Raw genomic sequence first — 18,216 nt, 5'->3', positions numbered from 1 at the left:
GCTGCATCATGTGCGATGCACGTGATGCGGCCGGAAATGCGGACCTAAACCCCACCCGAGAACGTCACGTTAGCGTGACGGCCTTGTTTAAGCCAGGCGAGGTCATGATGCCAGCCCAAGTTGAGCAAGGGCCGGGCGGTTTCATGCCCCTTACCCCTGCGACTGATAAACAAAAGGGGCCGTCCCGCCCAAAACTTCGAAGATTCATTACTAGATTCGGGTCTGGCTCACTCAGCGGTAAGAACAAAGCTACTTTGGCACCCCGCGCAGGCGACGTCCCGTCACATCGCCGCTCTCAGACAGTCGATGGTGAGTTTCGAATTGATGTGCAAGCTATATGTCTAATGTTCGGATCTTTCGACACCACCTTGATGTTCTATCCAATTGCCATTATATTAGCCCACATGAACACCGAACAAATGAACATGAGCCATGGTCCACCGCCTGGATCACGTCTTAGTGATCCTTTCTCTCTCATCGAAATTATGGATGCACGAAGCCGATCTTCTCCCCTGTGGATTCCTCCCTTCCGACGCGTTGCCATACCCCGTCCTGCCGAACCCAAAAAGATGTCTCTCCTTCCCCGATTATTGCAAGCCATGTCACCATCTCCCTCGAAGAGGAACAAAGATATGGTAACTTGGCCTGAGTACGATGACGATGGTTATCCCTTTCCTCTTGATGGGGAGGAGGGGGAACTTGTGGAGGATGAAGGATGTTATGAATCTGATATCATCCGCACCGCGGCTCTTCTTGCGATCCCGCTCCCCACCAGGATGGACATCCTCTACCTCCTACCCCCAGAGATTTCCTTGGATATTCTTACCTATTTGGACCTCAGATCCATCCTTGCGGTAACTCTTGTATCCAAGTATTGGCACTTCCTGGCCACCGACCGCTTTGTCTGGCGTGGACTATTCAAGAAGCAGACGAGGTGGGGGCTAAAAGGCCTGCCTATGGGTGACCCTCTCTCTCCCCCTATCCCTTGTGAGGTTAAGGGCCTTCGGTTTCATAAGCCTTCAATTGTCTCCCGAACGAACAGACCATCTTTGGTTTCGTATCGTTCTAATGAAGGGAAATGTCCACCTTCGTGTCTGGACCTCTCTGTTGACTGGAAATATTTGTATCGCACGCGAGTGGAGCTAGATCGTAGATGGAATAAGATGGAGCCGAAGGTCACTAGATTGGCGGGTCACACAGACAGGTGAGTGTTTCAAATGTCGCCCTCTTCCATACCAATGCCTTCTACTCCTGTGTCGTACATTAATTCCTCCCACTCGACACGTGGATGTGAAAATTACGAACGTGCAACTAACACGCTTCGTTCTTCGCCTGCATGCAGCGTTTATTGTCTGGAGTTGTCCTCCACATCTATCATTACCGGCTCGCGCGACAAGCAAATACTCGTTTGGTCTCTTCGCTCTGGGAAGCAAAGCGGTGTTCTTAGAGGACACGAAGGGTCTGTCCTCTGTCTGAAATACGATTCTCGTTCTGCCCTTCTGGTCAGCGGAAGTTCAGATCGAAGAGTTTTGGTGTGGGACTTGTCGACTATATGTGTTGGGGGTCAAGCAGAAACGCCCGACGAAGGGGTGGCTGTTGTAAGACCGAAGAGAACCCTCACTGGCCATACTGGCGGTGTCCTCGATGTTAAAATGAACGATGAATTTATAATAAGCTGGTACGTTTCCAACTATCAAGTGAAGACGAGATCTATTAATTTTTTTTTGCCTGGTTGAAGCTCTAAGGATACCACGATTCGCGTCTACTCGAAACAAACGTTCGAACACTTACATACTCTTGCAGGCCACACAGGACCCGTCAATGCTCTCGGGTTGTCCGGCAACCATCTCGTCTCCGCTTCTGGGGATGGGACACTGATTCTGTGGTCTCTTCCCCTAATCTCTTCTCCTGCCTCGAATTCGGATTGCGCACCCTCCCGCCTTAGAACTCTTTCTGGGCACACACGAGGCCTTGCATGCGTTGATTTTCATGGGGATATCGTCATCTCTGGCTCATCTGATATGTGCATTAAAATATGGAGCGCAAAGAGCGGAGAGTGTTTGACTACCTTCAAGGGACATGACGCACTTGTTAGGAGTTTAGAGTACGATCCACTAATGGGAAGGCTTGTAAGTGCAAGTTATGACAGGAAAGTAATCGTTTGGGATGTCAAAGTCGATTGGGTGGAACTCGGGAATGGAGGGGGAAACGCTAAGGATCTCGAAGCCGATATTCAGGTGAAGAAAGTCAGGGAATATAGCGGTTACCATTCTCGTTATATATTCGACGTCAAGTTCGATGCTTCGAGGATAGTTAGGTGAGCAACTCATGTTGATGCCCTATTCACTTGATTATTCACGGGTGATTCTATCAGCTCATCCCACGATCGGAAGATAAACATTATGGACTTTGGAACTAATCTTGATGTATCCTTGTTCTTGTAATCCTTACTCACAATGTATCTTTACTGTATTAAATGCCAGGCCTGCAAATGCTAGGATGGAGGGAAATGACCATTTGGAGAAGAAGAAATGGGTTCCCGCTACCCTTCCAACCCCCCGCCATTTTTTTCAGTGTACTGTGTTTCAACGCTTGATTTTGCAAACCGCCAGCCATGCTATGTATTCGGCATCGAGTACCACGTTGACTTCGATACCACATGTCTGCGTTTATGCTCACGGAATGGTGCAACCGTTGTGTTACCATCATCGGAAACTTGAAACCCCACACGTTGTCTGTGATGGCATGCGTGGAGATAGGTCATCGATGCGGGCCCATGGCCTACCCGTGGCTGCACGGTTCGAAACGTACATCACGTTGCATAATTATGCTGATTTTCTCGTCAGGCACCAGGCAACCATATTGAAAGCGCTTACCACCATCAAGTGAGAAAGAGACGTGCCTCATTGTTGTTGTTCTTCATAAAAGGATAGCTTTCGGTAAACCCGCTGCAGCAAGTGGGTCGTACTGCTTGTACCTGAGACTTAACCCACGGGTTTAGGAAGAAATTCATGGGATGGTTTGGACCGTGGTGGCTCAGAGTGAGTGAGTGGTTGGCATCGAGAACGAGAAGTGGACTCAGAGTGTGTCATCCACCAAAATCACAGGGAGGGTCAGGAACAGTGTGATCGAACAAAATCGACCGTAATTGGACACGATTGGGGAGTGACGATCGAGATGGTGGAACCAGCAAAGAGCAAATAAGTAAGTCCTTGTTAATTCAATGGCATGTAAGAAGTCTTCAGGGCTACTGCTCAATTGATCACCTAGGCCGGCACAAACCAATTTTTGGTAGTCGAAAGAAGAGGAAGAGGACAGAAGGAAGCAATCGAGGATCGGGGGAAGCTGACTGCTCTCTGAAACGCAGCCAACGAAGGGAGAGTCATAAGCAGTTTGCATTCAGAATATGATGGATTAAACGGAATCGCGTGTCGTTGATCGTTAACGAATAAACCATGAAGGTACGCATAATGAGTGATGGTTGAGGGTCCGAGGCCCAACGCACAACTCAAAAATGAGTGTGGCCACAAACCTGTGTGCATGGTTTAGAGGTGAAGTGGAAGAGTTGCAAAGAAATTCATTGTAGCCATAGTATCTAGAGAAATAATCGTGTTTTGAACTGGATTGTAATAATGAGCGAGGGAGGAATGCAAAACTCGTAGTCGCCTGTCTCGGAGTCGGACCGTCAGGTCTGAACTAAGCGCTCAGCATATCGGCACAAACATCAGAGGGGGGGTCAGATTTTTCACGGGAAAGTACCGTTCATAACAATAGCACAGGGGTTAGATCGAGAGGACCCCTGTGGACAATGCGGGCCAGAGGGGTTCCCGGGGTGTGCCGGACGCCCTCTCAGCTGTCTCGCGCGTACGAGTGGGGTATTCGCCTGCAGGCCTCGTTATTTTGCTGGGGATCCATGTGCGTACAAGAGAAAAAAGAATTGAGCGGTGACGTTTTGTCAACCACCCCAAGGAAACAGAAATGCAATAAACAAAAATCTAGAGATGCCCCTTTCCGATTCTGGATCACGCAAGAACCAATAACTCTACCACCAGTCTCCCTGTGCACGCATGGCATCCGCAACCTGTTACACGAGGGATGTCAGCTATGTTCCATCAGAACACCTAATATCATCACTTGCCTTGACGAAACCAGCGATGTTGGCACCGACAACCAAGCTAGGCAATGCACCTTCCCCAAGATTCTCCGAACTATATTGTTTACCAACCTCATAGGAGTTGGCATACGCTGTCTCCATGATGTTCTTGAGTTTGTTGTCAACTTCCTCGGGTGTCCACTTCAGACGAGCAGAGTTCTGCGCCATTTCCAGACCGGACACGGCAACACCACCACAGTTGGATGCCTCTGCAACATCTCGACTTCAGCCAATGGCCTCGACGATGGATAAAACCAATGTACTCACTCCCTGGGGCATACCATATTCCCTTGCCAGTCCTCCTGCCTACCTCGAAGACTTCAATGGCCTCTAGCGTGCAACCCATGTTGCTGCCCTCTGCGACCAGCTTGGTTCCAGAAGCGATGAGCGCTGTAGCCTCCTCACCGCTCACTTCGTTTTGCGTTGCGCACGGTAGAGCAATATCGACATTCTGGACGAGCGTCCATGGTCTCGCACCAGCGTGCCACACGAAACGACTCTCGTTGGCGTTCGCCTGGATGTTGAACGACGTAAGGCTCTGGTGTTTGAGTTTAATCTCTGCAATCTGCTCTATGTCTCTAGTGGTAAATCCTTCATGTTCATTCCTGGCAATGAGCGCCCCAGTCGAGTCGGAGAGAGAGAGAACGATGGCGCCAAGTTCAATGAGTTTCAGCGCGGCATATTGGGCAACATTCCCAGAGCCGGAGACAAGGACACGAGCACCCTTGAAAGAAGCAAGCTCCTTTTGTGTTTCAAGCATTTTGGCGACATAGTAGATCAGGCCATATCCGGTGGCTTCCGGACGGATGTACGACCCCCCGAAGTCACCTCCCTTTCCCGTAAGTATCCCTAAGATGGTGTGAGTACGGATGTTATCAGATAAGATGCAGCAGAAGTTCGAATGAAGTGGTGGGAATGTTGATGCCAAGCGGGTTTATCAACCAGGCTTAAATTAGTAGGTCGAATCGAAATTGCGTTGGGAAGATGTGAATCGGAAAGAGAACATGATTCTCACCGGACCATTCATTTCTGATCTTCTTGTAGGCGCCAAAGAGGTAGGCAACCTCACGGCCCCCCACACCAATATCCCCAGCCGGAACATCGGTGTCCTGGCCAATATGGCGCGACAGCTCTCCCATGAATGCATAGCAGAATTTGCGAATCTCGTTATCAGACTTCCCCTTGGGGTCAAAGTCGGATCCACCCTTGCCGCCACCCATGTTCAAGCCGGTAAGGGCATTTTTGAAAATTTGCTCGAAACCGAGGAACTTGAGAATAGAGAGATTTACGGATGGGTGAAGGCGGAGGCCACCCTTGTAAGGACCAATGGCAGAGTTGAACTATCCGAGAACACAATCAGTCACGTTCGAATAACAGATCGTCTGTGGCGATGGCGTACCTGGACTCGGTAGCCGCGATTTACTTGGACTTTCCCTTTATCGTCCTCCCAGGTGACACGGAACTGAATCACTCGCTCTGGGATTTCTGCTCACACGAGATATGAAGGTGGAATGAAGAGAGGAAATAATGGGGACGCACGGACGACATCGAGCGCGCGCTGGTACTCAGGATTACGCTTCAGGAAAGGCTGAAGGGTAGTAGTGATTTCTTTCAAAACCTGGACTCCCGTCAGTGAGAAGTGTCACACGAATGGAAGAGTTTTACATGTACCTGTTCAAACTCTGGTTCAGAAGGCAAGACCATTTCTTGGGCGTTTACAACAGGGGGAGCGTTTGTGGCGTTGGGTGTCGAAGCTGGAGAAAAGGGTAAGAACGTCGGCTGGAGAAAGGAGGTCGTCTTGATACCCTCTGGGGTTTTATACCGTTTGACCACCTCGATGATGCATTTAAATTTTTCTCAGAACATGACCCCAGGAAATCGGGAAGAAGAAATGAGGACGTGATGAAGGTGACATCAAAGCCCATAAATGGTGCTCAATCTATGCAGTCGGACGTAGAGATTCCACGAAAGCTGAGGGGATACCCTGATGCTAAATTCCCCATCGGAATTTATCAAACAGTAACAGTTTTCACTAGCACACACTCCAGCACAACGAATTTGGTGGCCCCCAAAACATCAAGGTTCTACAGCGACGATGAGGCTCACCAAGTCTCTGTGAAGCTCGGCCGAGATCATTGGGGTTTCACGTGGGAAAGTGGTTTTGCCATTCCCGTGACCCTTGGCCCGACTCCCGCCTAAAGGGGAGACTCATCGTTATCACCTTGTGCCTGCGGGACTTGTGCTCGCGAGGCATTTCTGCTTGCGGCATTGTATACTGCATTCCGGGCTGCGATAACACTCCTTGGCCGCATTTTCAAATACGGTCAAAAGTGGAGAACATTGAACTTCTCAACCCAGATGCCCGACATTCGCTTGAAGCATCAACCTTTTGACATCACGTTTCATCCCTCCGAACCTATCATCTACGTTGGTCTGCTCACCGGTCAAGTTGACGCGTTTAAGTACTCTGCGGACAAACCAGACACGGAATTCGAATACTTACAACTCTTTTCGTTGCGTCCAACCAAACGGTCATGTCGTGGTCTAGCTACAAATTTCTCAGGAGATAAGCTCTATTCTGTCACAAAGGGGAAGGCTATCTTCACTATTGATACTGCTACGGGACAAATCCTTGAGACGACGGGAAATGCACATGAGTGAGCAGTCTTGTCCACGGGGGGTGTTACTTCAAGTCGTGAACGGTTCGCCGAAGGTCTCCGATCAACCGTGTTACACTTACCTTTCCCAACATACTCGCAACTGGGGATGACGAAGGGGTTGTAAAGGTACATTGCTGCTTTTTTTTTTCTAGGGAAGTGACCTGATGCGGGTCGTCAAAAGCTCTGGGATGAAAGGAAGAAGGACGAAATTCGTGCTTATACCCATCATTTTGACTTTATTTCTGACTTCCTATGGCTGGAGGACAAGAGACAGCTGGTGGCTACCAGGTGCTAAATTTTCTCTTCCCGTGTTGTGCACGTCTCGACTCATAGCATTGCAGCGGTGATGGGACGCTTTCGGTGATGGACATACGCTCCAATAAGGGGGGACCATTGGTACAGTCAGAGGATCAGGATGACGAGTTGCTGTCTATCGCTGCGATTAAGAAGTTCGTGGTTACCTTGATCTTTGGGAGTGTACATAGACTGCATGCTAATGTGTTCGTAGTAATATGAAAGCAGTAGTGGGAACACAACTCGGAAATATTTCCATATTCAACCGTAACATTGGTTGGGGTGACTGCGTTGATCGAATACCAGGGTACGGGCTTTTTCACATGGGCTCATATGAATGGTTGTTCATTTCTGTTTCGCTTTTGCCCGCGCTCCACCGTTGCATTTACTCTGGGAAAGACACCCTCACTCTGTAGAAACAATCTACACACTCCCTCCGAACTTATGTCCGGGCACCGACATCATCGCAACGGGCTCTTCAGATGGGATGGTCCGCCTTGTCCAAATATTGCCCACTAAGGTCCTGGGCGTCATTGCAGATCATGAAGAATTCCCCGTGGAAAGAATCAAGGGTGACATGCGAGGTTCGATGTCGTTCTTTTGCATATGTGTATTAACAGCTGACGATGAATTTACAAACAAGGTGCGAACGCAACGACAGCTTCAAGATGGATAGGTAGCATCTCGCACGAGAAAGTCTTGAGACTGACCGATATCGGAGATGCACTTGAAGAGAGTGACAATGAAGATGGTGGTGGGCAGTCGGAGAATGAGGATGGTGATGCTGTTGGTGGGGGGAAGGACCTAGATGGTGAATCGTCCGATGAAGAAGAACAGACGTTTGTGGGCTGGGGTACACCTGCTACACCGAAGGCACCATTACGGACCACATTGACAAAGAAGGCTGCAACTACGTCTTCAACAGCGGTGGCTACGACAAATGACGCAACAAAGGCGACTCCCGCATCCACGAAGCCGGTGTCTCACGCACGGAAAGCCTCGGAAGTATACTTGGATGAGGAGGAAGTGGAGAAGAAGCATGACGAAGATGTTTCGAAAGGACTGAGTCGGAAGAAGAAACGTAAACTAGATGGGAAGGGCAAAAGTGCCGTTGTTGGGGATTTCTCCGACCTGTGAACGTGCTGGTTTTTGCAAATGGTTGGACCAACTGGTCATTTGTTGCGAAGATGATCTTGGTGGAAGAAACATGTGATGCGTGGCAGCGGATCATGGAATACGTGTTGGACCAGTACTGGTGTAACGGGATGATTCACATGTGTATTCGACAGACATTTGCAAGGCGAACGTGGTGGGACGAGTGTGCCAGCGCAGTACGTGTGAAGCTCCCAAAGCACTTGGCAATATGAGTCCTATGTATTGCAGAGTTCATGGGTAGACAGACCACAAGTGAACATGGTTGCATCCAACCGATTATCAGCCATGGAGGTATTGGGACCCTACAGTAGATGGGCCATCTGACCCGACTTCTGCCAACCCTGCGAAAGACTCGGGCAGCACCATTCGCAGCTTTTCATTTGAGAGCTGTGATGAATCAGCCCCTATATTAGATCCATTCGAACACCCCTGTGAATGATTATCACAGCCTGATCACTTCACAATATGGACATCAGGGAGTAAAAACAGGAGCCTTGGGTGAGCGGAAACGGTAAGCTGAACTGGAAAATGCCTCACACAGGCTAGAGGCCCTGTACCGCTCTGCAACTCACCAGGTTTGGGGGTTCATAACCGATATGAAGATCACGCAAGGGCGCATACTCCATGGTGATGAGTTATAATCGCGGCGATCTTGCGCATGCGGTATTGCGAGACCGGATGACGATCCGGCGAGCGTCACTTGAACCGGTATCAAGACATTGGTGAGGTGCTATACTACGGTCCACAAGGAATCTGGAGTATCATGGGATATGGAAGTCTGGAAGCCGCAGTAACACTTGAAATGATTCGTACAGCATTCACACTCACAAATGCGAGCGCTGCTTCCAGATGTGTTTTTAATTCATATCCGGGTCAAAGTTCCCGTGATTTGGAGTAAACTAGATCCAAATCGATTTTACCGATTGGACTAAGCTTGCCAACCACGAACGATCCTCTGGTTTTTTGCGAGTGGTAATCTAAATAAGGCAATACCCGCCTCTATTCCCACGGCCGTGTGGCGCCGAAGATCAACTTTCTTCCCAACGTCTGTGCACTTCCGGATCGTTCAAGCCGTCTCCGAACCTGATTCATCATCGTCTTCTAGTCAGAGATGGTAAGAGGCAAGAAGTGCTCACTCAGAATCTTGGAATTTTGGGATGTTGTCGGACGTGGAGAACCCATGGGCATATGAAACTGAACGACCTGAGAATGATATGGGATAAGACATTCGTTCAAAAACAATTGAGGTCATAATATTTCTGGATCATTATCAAAACTGAAATGGGCAAAGATGGTTTATATTTCCATTTCTTGCAAAAGGCCCCCCTTTTTCGCCCTACACCAAGCTGATTCCGCGCAGGTATATAACCTCCGTTGGATGCCACCTTGCTACCGACACATCACCCCTCTCGACTCACCGTTCTTAACGTGAAGATCGTACACAGAGCTTTCCACTAGCATCTCCTAGTCTCTGGACTTTGATTCATCATCCAAGATGGTGAGTGGACGACCACAACTACCCTTCACCACCACGACCACACCACCATCACCATCCCCCCTGACCCTCTCGCTGTCTCAGTATAACTGACTTGTTTTCACCACCCATAACAGTCCAACACCCAAACTGTTCGGCACAACGGCGCGACAGAACAGACTGGTGCGAAGCGTGTCACCAAGACCGTTCTCAGTCTCGGCAACCTTCCACCTAAACCCACGACGCAGAACGAGTTAGGCGCTACTCTTAGCTGGCCACGCACACCTACCCGTGTCGACCCAAACAACCCACCATGGCCTGCCTACCGTGGTTATCACGAATATTCGTTTGCTTATGCCACAATGGGTAAAAGACTTCCAACTATTCTGGGAAAGGCAATCGATGACGTCGTCAAGACCCTTAATGAGCAAGTAAGCTTCGTTCGGCCTTCTTCTTCCGCGTTCCTGACTGGTTACTGACTGGCAGCCATGTCTTACTTAGTCTGAGGAGGAGCATATCGTCGACTTGAACGAGTGCATTAACCGTATGGACAAGCTCATGGAGGACCTCACCGGAAACAAGAAGCTCCGACCCATCATTGACGACAACGAAGCGGACGTTGCGCTCTGGAACAAGGAGATTGCAAAGTTTTTCCAAGGAAAGGACTTCATGAATGCTCCGTGGCTTTTCGCCGAGGCGTACAAGTACCGCCGTCTGAGGGAGTGTTTTTCCGTCAGCAAGTACTGGAAGGTGAGTCACATATTCGTGTTTCCAAATGTGTAATTTGGCGTTGACTTTTCAAAACCTCATTAGGACTATGACGTGTTCTTCCGCCAAAAATGTGACACTTTTGCCCGATCAAGCGATGCAGTCTTCGAGCTCTCGACTCGCTTCGCCCAGCCTTGGAAATTACCCGAGGGCTTGAGTGAAGCGGAGGCTGATGCTGCCCGCCGTGCCATTTTCTTGGAGCTCACTCAGGTTTGCCTCTGGGGCAACTCGACGGATCTTTCTCTCCTCATCAATGTGAGTTCGTTGCATAACCATCCCTCGTTCAGGCTCACTCAAACCTATTCTCATATTGCAGATGAGCGAGGAAGATATCAAGAAGCTGCAGTCCACTGGTGGTGAACAGCTCGCTGCCACCGAGAAAAACATTCTTGGTAACCACATCGAAGATGTATGGGAGACTGTGAAGTCTCTCAAGGGTGGCCGTGTCGATTTCATCCTCGATAACGCTGGCTTCGAATTATATTGTGACATGGTTTATGGTACGTGTGATACCGTCAACAGGACAGCAATCGGTAGTTAATCTTACGCCACACCAGCCGATTATCTCATCCAATCTGGCCATGTCAAAACCGTTCATTTCCATGGCAAGCGTCTGCCATGGTTCGTGTCGGATGTTACCCGCAAGGATTGGAATTGGCTCATCAACTCTTGCATTTACGGTCAACTCTTCCCTCATGTTACGGACATCGAGCTTGGATCCCTTCGACGACTCGGCGAGCGCTGGAAACAGTACGAACGTTCCGGCCAGTGGGTTTACGAACAGCATCCCTTCTGGTGCACGGGATTCACCTACTGGGACCTCGCATCTGAGGCTCCTGATCTCTTCCTGCATTTGAGCAAGAGTGATTTGGTGGTGTTCAAGGGCGATTTGAATCATCGGAAGTTAACGTATGATTGTGCGGCGCCGGCTGCAACTCCATTCGACGTGGCCATCGGGCCTATGGCCAGTTTATCTGGTGCACCGCGCGTGGCGACCCTCAGGACAATCAAGAGCGACGTTGTAGTAGGGCTTCCAGACAACAAAATTGCGGATGAGCTCGATGAAAAAGAACCCGGGTGGAAGATCTCGGGTAAATATGTGAGTACCCCGCTGTTTTTTTTTTGCGAGGTGATTTTCTGACACATCAAACTCTCCGTCAGGCCGTCGTTCTCCTTTCGGAAGGCCGACCTGGCGAAAAGGTTCGCTTCGCATAAGGACTGTTTCTTCTCTCTTTCCCTTCTCTTTTATCCCCCGGTTCATCCACTAGTTCTTCAACACTCTCATATTTTTGTAGTTCGCTATTTAATAATCCACGACCCTGGTCAGTCCGCTGTACCATTTACGCACACTAGAAAGCATGTTGTTGCATCGTATGTCAAATACCATTGATGTAATCTCCTAGTTCTTCATCAATCCTAGCTCTTGAATTTTTCGATAGTGACTGGTAACCATTAACCAGCTAATGATACGAGTTTGTGCACTTCGATCGCAACTGGGCAACTGCGTCGACGCGTCCTTGCAACCGATTTGATTCGAAAGCGATCATCACAACTCGCGCGCGCACGATGCCTTGCGTGCGCGGCAACGAAGAGACAACACTCGTTCGATTGTTGGACAAGGACCTCCGCGCCACTGCGAGCCCGCATGGGCCCCGGCGAAAAAGGCCCCCCGCCCCCACTGATTTCAAGTTGGACTAGCTCCAAATTCTGGATTTCTTTGTCCTTGGGTTTTTTCTTTCTTTCTTTCTTCCTCTTTTCTGGGAGATTTTTGCTTGCTCGCCCAGACCGATGCTTCCTGCTGAGTCACAACACACCTGGAGACTTGTTCACTAACAGGTTCTGAAAGAGGGAAAGAAAAGAACGATCGAATTCCTGGACATTACTTAGGAAGCATACAATCAACAAGGAGAAAAAGCACTCTTAAAATTCGTGCTGGGGCTTTGTTGGGAGGCACCGGCAAATTCCGGGAGGGGTCAGACAAGATTAAGTAACTCCTTTCGTCAAGGGTATGAAGGGGCAGTTGAAATTCTGGGAAATGTCTCGATGCTTCAGTTCCCAAATTATCTCCGCTCGAGATCCACCCTATGATCCGAAATGGGATTTAGGGCGCGCTGGCCCCGCAACGGAGCTTATTCTTCTGCAGCTAGTGGTACTGACAGTAGGCCGGGGACATGATGCTTTACCTGAATGACCTGGCCAATAGCGCACCCGCGCGTAAACCCGTTGTATATTACACTTGCATGAACAACTGCGAGGTTATTGGGAAAAAGGTCTTCATCGCCGTGCATTACTAAGTACTGTACGTACATGTTAATTCGAAGCCCTATAGCTCTGCTGAAAATTCATGCCACTTTCACCAGAAAACTGTTTTATACATCTGCAATTGGGGTTTCAAATCTATTCCATCATACTCCATGGGCAGCTCCTCTAAGTGGGGCCTTCCCGCTGAACATTTTTTTCCGAAAGAGAGATTGGCGTGACGCTTTACTGTTTACTGCCCGACGCCCTGGCCACACCTCTCTGCCTTCTCCAGCCGGGCTCCGCTTCGTCGATCCGGAGTTCCGGGGGGGGGGGGGGGGGATGGAAGCGGGACGATTCCCGTAGAAGTTCATTGTGAAAGAGAAGCCATCGAACTCGAACATCTAACGGGCTCCAAAGACCCGTAAGGATATATATATATATATACATCGGTGGCGCTTCTGCCAGTCTATCGGAGCCTCGTCCCGCGATCGCTTCTCTCCCATCTTTAGCATTGACCGGAAGGCCTGAATTGGATATTCTCTCTCTTGCTCGCTCGACAACTTGATAAAGCCCGTGCCACTGATTGGCACCCCTGCATGCTCGACCCTCGGCGCCCGGGGGAGTCCTCGTCCAAAAAAACACGCCAAGAGGTCGTTCAGACAATGAAGAGACCTGAGTGATTTTGATGCCTACCTCCGTACCACCCATGCATGAAGAGCATTCGATTGTATGGAGATCAGTTGCATGGAGTTACGCTTATGATCGTAATCGTTACCACCAAGTAGTTTGTTCACCTTTCCAGGGGGCGGGGCAGGCATTACACGTTTGGGACGTTCGGTTGCTCCTCGCGACACACTAATTCGATCTGGTGTCCAAGGGAGTAGCCTGTGTAACACACTAACCGACGCTGTAAAGTCATGTCTACTTGGTCGATTACAAGGTCGTGAATCTGGTGCACTACGATCAATCTTCAGCCTCAGGAACAGTCCTTAAGCCTCGCCAAGCAAGAGGATGGTCTGCTTTACATTTCCTGCTAAAATTGCTGGTGCAAGCGCGAGGCCTAGATAGGTTCCTGGAGGTTCCTCGGCGGCAGTTCGCTTTAGGGAAGGAGTGATTTACACTCTGATGCTGTCTTGCACTTGCATTGATATCCCGAAAACCCTTGATCCTCGACTTCGGAGCTCTCGCCTCCCTCTGCAGGTCTAGGTCGATGATATTCGGTCTTCAGTATACCACGCTTACAGGCCGGTCTTCGCCATGTGGCGGAAGTTGCACAACCCCCCCCCCCCCTTCAACGAAGGTTATTTCGACAAATTTGATCGCTAATTGTGCGATCAAATGTTAGGCTACGTCTACAGCCTACTAGCAAGAAGCGACAAGGAATATTGCCCTTGTTGGATAATGGTTCAAGGTTACTCTGCGTATGCAGTATGTGTGAAGTGTGTGTGATCTGCCCGCGGTTCACTGTCGATCGTAGATGCGAGGTGTATATGCTTGTGTTTCATGGAAGGCTAGGGGCCCGCCCGGGACGCCAATTACACGATCAGAATTGATTCTGGTCTAGTGGGGAAAATCGTTTACACCAACTCTCAATGCAAGGTGGGTGGCTGCCGCGCGTGCTTGCCGGAGTCATTTCGGCTTCTGCTGGACACACATTATATTATAGTGATCGAGCCTCGTTCACCCGAGACAGAATCGCGAAAACCACAGCTTACATACACTTCGTAAAATCACCCTTGTGCGAATTTCTTTCCTTCTAACAGCGCAAAGGCGCAAAAAGTCTCGATGGATCGAGCTAGTGGAAGGTAGTACATACATGGACCGGGCCAACTCGGTCATGAGTAATGATGAGGTAACCGGGTAAGAACTTGATATCCTCCGGGGTTACGCCGATCATGACCTCATTCTCATCTGATGGGGGTGGCTTTAGCAACCGATTGACGAGACAGTACTACGGGTCTAGCTGGTTTCAGTGGCTGGCAAAGAGCTCGGGAAAGGGGGGGCTCCTAGGGCACAACCGGCTGTTGTGTTCGTCGTCCTCGTCTGATCATTGGGCCCGGGGTCCATTGGTGGCCTTGATGACGTATTGATTCAATGTGGTGAGAACTCAAGATGCGATTATGAGGAAGAACTCAAGGTATCCTCAGGGATACATCGGCAATACAACACGGATGATCTGAGATGGAGGTGACGTACTGGGAAACAACTCAGAAGGTGATTGGATCAAAGATAGCCTCGGCATCCAGTAATGAGATGCTGCAAACCAAGGATGTACATAGCACCAACAAGATTTAATATTTCCCAACGCAACCAGCTATCCGGCCCTAAGCCTAATGAACTCTACTCCCATGCTCACACAAAGGAATATTATATCCATCTGGGATTTTTCGCGCGACTTATCGACAAAGCCATTACTATCGGTGTATACAACCTCCTCATAGTGCCAAAGAATATACAACGCCTTCGACAACATGCATTGGCGATTCCCATTCCGGCAACATCCTCCGCTTTGGTACGTTCCTCTCGGTTGGTTATGGCGCAAATGTGAGTCAAGTTGACGGAAGGGGATTTATACGGTTTGGGATCCGAAGCCACCCATGCAGTGCCACCACCCCCACATTACCAACTCAGTTCACAATCTGCTTCTCGAAGGCGCATCTGCCGTAGAAGATCATCCGGGGCGCGTCAAATACCATACTGGGTCCGGTGGTTACAGACCAAGATCCATCTGCCAAACAACGTCTTACATCAGCTGTTTTTATCTAGGATGACCCCCCCCCCTGCCAGTTATCAGTTTCAGAAGAAAGGAATGGTGCCCAATAACCAAAGTCAGACGCGTGGGGTTCGTAAGAGTCAGTTCCCAAAGTTTGTTCATTCATCTTGGGCAGCAGCTGCGACTGATCTTGAAGCGGTGAGGTCAGGAACCAAAAATACACAATGACAACCACACTCAGCCTATCGAGTGAAAGAGGTCAAAGTCTTTGTGTCTAACAAACGATGCAGGTAAATAGTTATGAAAGGGGAAAGTGACATGACGCACATCTAACAAAAAGCTATGGAGTTTGCAAACGAATCGTGAAAGGGGGAAATCAAACAGCAAACAGGTCAACTAAGATAGTTATCAACCCCAAAACTGGAGAGCGGTCAGTAAGGGACGCGCTTTCACGAGCTCTTAACGAGTCATACCTATTTCGACAGCAATTAAAGCAATAACAATCTGCTCCAACCGCTCTGCATGTTTGCTCTGAACGGATTCCTTTAATAATTTAAGCATATCGTGAAGGACCTAAGAGGAAATCAATTGGGTGTGGAGCGATCATGAGCTAAAAAGTTCTCACTCCAACTCGGGTATTTAGAAGGTCAACGCGCTGAGGTATCTCAAGGTAACTCCGTGCAGCTTCATACAGTGGTTGAAGATCAGGATACGTCTGTTGTGTCCGTGAGTATTCAGATCAATGGATCGACAATCATGAGCCTACCCAGAACAGTTCCTAGAACAGAAAGGGTGAAAGGATGGCTCAATGTACAGGGATATGAAATAGTTGACCTAGTCCTCACCGGTGAATCGAGAACTGAGCCGACTAGGTTTATATCCATACGAAGGATGAAAAGCTGGCCTATTTGCTGCATAATTTCATCGTGATGTAACTGGGGCGAAGATCAGTGAAGTTACACTGCGATGGGTGGTGGTGACATACGTGAATCTTCCCAGTTTTAGACATCACCTCAGGAATGTCTTTAGTCTCTTCGATTGTGTTGGAGATAAGTTGCTCGAACTGGCGGGGGGGAAATGCAATTGAACAAATACATATTTCAACTGAACCAGCGCTTACTAATGATATTTTCACTGATTGCGCAAGGGCATGGGAAAGGGAGAGCTTCGTCCTGCAAATGAGATGAAGTAGATGCGTTCCAAGGTACAGTGAACGTGCTTACATGAAGCTAGATCCTTTTCGCAGAGTAATCACATCGTTATATATGCTACGGTCGTAAGCGCGGTGAAAGTGAGCTCAATGGCAAGAGATCAGCTTACCGGCTGTAATTAGCATAATAATAATTGAGATCTTCCTTCTCGACATCGTCTGGAGCTGACCTGGGGGGTGAAAAAACAATTGCAGAAAATAGGATTCGACACCCGTACCTAAACGCTCTTGTTCGAAGCGCCGTCTGAGGGAGCCAATTGGTTAGGAGAAGAATAATCCCAGATGAATGAGGAATACATTGAACTCAGAAACCGTTTCTCTTGAGCTAAATGAGATTGACAAATTAGGTTCGCAGGGCATCATATCGAAGTGCGGCGAAGGATCGTACCCTCTGTCATCCCCCAGCAAACAACTGTTCCATATTCAAACAGGAAGACTTCAGCATCGATACCTTCCTGTCCAACTTTGTCGAATTTTGGGCGTCTCTTGACCGTCTTGGTCGAGCGGCGTTCGCGGACCGTACTTTCGGAAGGCACTCGATGTAGGGAATATGAGGCGTCGTCAACAAGCCACTTGTGTGACGACTTTGGAGAAGGTTGAGCTGCTTGCGAGGCGTGTTGTGACACGTCATTCCGTACGAGCTCCGGAATGCCCAATAGATCTCCAGAAATCGGAGCGGGATGATGATCAGCCTCGCTGCGGGGTCCAGCGAAGGAGTATGGAGAATATATGGCCTCATCAAATAATTTTGGGTCCGTTCTGTGAGAAGTCTTTCGCGCGTTCAGGAACTTTTGAATATCACTTAGGCGGTATGAGCTATTGTACAATGCCGCGTTAGCGAAGCCCCTCGTTGCCGACGAATTCTACACGCACTTCGCAGTGCAGTACGCGGTAACCCTCGGAAGTCTGGCTTTCTCCCTCTTCGTGAGACGGAGAGCGTCTTTACGCGCGGTTCCTGCCGGGATTTGTGCGATTTGCTTGTAAGGCTGTTAAGGAGTTTTCGAACGTTAGTTCTTAACAGGATGTCGGATCGACCAACGAACCTCGGCTTCTTCATCGTCCTCCTCCTCATGGGGGTCACTGGGAGACCCTGGTGTACCATCTTCCTCCTCATCCCCATCCTCGGCTATGATCTGGCTTTGCGTCCTTATCTCTGGCTGCTCAGGTAATACTTTCAGCTTATGTGCAGCTTTAGTACTTCGATTTGGACCTCTGGCTTTCGGAGACGCTTCAGGAGTTACCCTCACAGCGCTCTTCTGCGTCGTCGGGAGTGCAGCACTTGTTGACATGACTTGAGTTCAGAAGAAGAAGAAGAAAAGTTGAAGAGGCGAATTCATAAGCGTGCCAAGAGGCAACCAAGATTATTACGAATGTAGTTACAGAAAACGCGTACTATCCAAGTACGTGCCCCTGGTTCGGTTTCTGCAACGGATGGTGTCCTGCACCCAGCGTGCGAACTAAATACGGGGTTGGCCGGGAAACGCGCTTCAACGCTCTCACCAGTGCTTAGGTGTTGTTCTCTAGTTCTCCTAGCCGGTATCTGGAAGT

At 49.2% G+C, this 18,216-nt stretch overlaps 6 protein-coding genes across 6 annotated transcripts; 3 read left to right on the top strand and 3 right to left on the bottom strand.

Annotated features, from left to right (window-relative positions):
* The first annotated feature begins 31 nt into the window (after positions 1-31).
* Positions 32-2,480, top strand: EI90DRAFT_3046250 (WD40-repeat-containing domain protein). Its single transcript, XM_039059465.1, has 5 exons — positions 32-309; positions 400-1,204; positions 1,343-1,678; positions 1,739-2,317; positions 2,375-2,480. Exons 1-5 carry the CDS (start codon positions 105-107, stop codon positions 2,442-2,444), a joined length of 1,995 nt encoding a protein of 664 aa, XP_038919393.1. The 5' UTR covers positions 32-104; the 3' UTR covers positions 2,445-2,480.
* A 1,562-nt stretch (positions 2,481-4,042) lies between these two features.
* Positions 4,043-5,857, bottom strand: EI90DRAFT_3144733 (NADP-specific glutamate dehydrogenase; the record flags this gene model as incomplete). The annotated part of the gene is made up of 7 exons (XM_039065189.1): positions 4,043-4,081; positions 4,139-4,362; positions 4,421-5,002; positions 5,169-5,493; positions 5,553-5,638; positions 5,693-5,771; positions 5,825-5,857. The coding sequence occupies 7 exons, from the start codon at positions 5,855-5,857 to the stop codon at positions 4,043-4,045; spliced, it is 1,368 nt and encodes a 455-aa protein (XP_038919392.1).
* A 654-nt stretch (positions 5,858-6,511) lies between these two features.
* Positions 6,512-7,911, top strand: EI90DRAFT_2828788 (WD40 repeat-like protein; the record flags this gene model as incomplete). Its single annotated transcript, XM_039053600.1, has 7 exons — positions 6,512-6,810; positions 6,867-6,939; positions 6,995-7,101; positions 7,155-7,262; positions 7,322-7,414; positions 7,507-7,701; positions 7,776-7,911. Coding segments are annotated over 7 exons (1,011 nt in total), but the record flags the coding sequence as incomplete, so codon positions are not given.
* Positions 7,912-9,279: 1,368 nt separating this feature from the next.
* Positions 9,280-11,920, top strand: EI90DRAFT_2969186 (uncharacterized protein). The gene is made up of 7 exons (XM_039055640.1): positions 9,280-9,760; positions 9,874-10,167; positions 10,238-10,486; positions 10,550-10,759; positions 10,821-11,004; positions 11,062-11,603; positions 11,666-11,920. The coding sequence occupies exons 1-7, from the start codon at positions 9,758-9,760 to the stop codon at positions 11,717-11,719; spliced, it is 1,536 nt and encodes a 511-aa protein (XP_038919390.1). The 5' UTR covers positions 9,280-9,757; the 3' UTR covers positions 11,720-11,920.
* Positions 11,921-12,920: 1,000 nt separating this feature from the next.
* On the bottom strand, positions 12,921-13,954 carry EI90DRAFT_193161 (uncharacterized protein). The gene is made up of 2 exons (XM_039052346.1): positions 13,439-13,954; positions 12,921-13,370 (listed from the first exon to the last, which is right to left on the bottom strand). Exons 1-2 carry the CDS (start codon positions 13,561-13,563, stop codon positions 12,989-12,991), a joined length of 507 nt encoding a protein of 168 aa, XP_038919389.1. The 5' UTR covers positions 13,564-13,954; the 3' UTR covers positions 12,921-12,988.
* A 1,880-nt stretch (positions 13,955-15,834) lies between these two features.
* On the bottom strand, positions 15,835-17,957 carry EI90DRAFT_2911640 (DUF155-domain-containing protein; the record flags this gene model as incomplete). The annotated part of the gene is made up of 15 exons (XM_039054430.1): positions 15,835-15,878; positions 15,932-16,031; positions 16,084-16,173; positions 16,225-16,236; positions 16,304-16,393; positions 16,444-16,521; positions 16,579-16,630; positions 16,682-16,726; positions 16,779-16,833; positions 16,887-16,912; positions 16,966-16,993; positions 17,057-17,190; positions 17,293-17,484; positions 17,542-17,654; positions 17,712-17,957. The coding sequence occupies 15 exons, from the start codon at positions 17,955-17,957 to the stop codon at positions 15,835-15,837; spliced, it is 1,305 nt and encodes a 434-aa protein (XP_038919388.1).
* Positions 17,958-18,216: the final 259 nt, after the last annotated feature.

Source organism: Cantharellus anzutake (assembly GCF_015039405.1).
Source record: "Cantharellus anzutake strain C23 chromosome Unknown EI90scaffold_11, whole genome shotgun sequence".
NCBI classification, from domain to species: Eukaryota; Fungi; Basidiomycota; class Agaricomycetes; order Cantharellales; family Hydnaceae; genus Cantharellus; species Cantharellus anzutake.
The sequence above is the reverse complement of the archived record's forward strand: the minus strand, read 5'-3'. Positions and strand labels throughout refer to the sequence as shown.

Bases quoted from the DNA above. Each gene is read 5' to 3' on its own strand.
- EI90DRAFT_3046250 (XM_039059465.1), top strand. From the start codon at position 105: ATGATGCCAGCCCAAGTTGAGCAAGGGCCGGGCGGTTTCATGCCCCTT. The intron at 1,205-1,342 runs GTGAGTGTTTCA...GCCTGCATGCAG, and splicing joins TTGGCGGGTCACACAGACAG to CGTTTATTGTCTGGAGTTGT. The intron at 2,318-2,374 runs GTGAGCAACTCA...TGATTCTATCAG, and splicing joins GATGCTTCGAGGATAGTTAG to CTCATCCCACGATCGGAAGA.
- EI90DRAFT_2969186 (XM_039055640.1), top strand. The intron at 10,168-10,237 runs GTAAGCTTCGTT...TGTCTTACTTAG, and splicing joins TCAAGACCCTTAATGAGCAA to TCTGAGGAGGAGCATATCGT. The intron at 10,487-10,549 runs GTGAGTCACATA...AAACCTCATTAG, and splicing joins CCGTCAGCAAGTACTGGAAG to GACTATGACGTGTTCTTCCG.
- EI90DRAFT_193161 (XM_039052346.1), bottom strand. From the start codon at position 13,563: ATGCCTGCCCCGCCCCCTGGAAAGGTGAACAAACTACTTGGTGGTAAC. The intron at 13,371-13,438 runs GTAGGCATCAAA...TTTTTGGACGAG, and splicing joins CATGCATGGGTGGTACGGAG to GACTCCCCCGGGCGCCGAGG.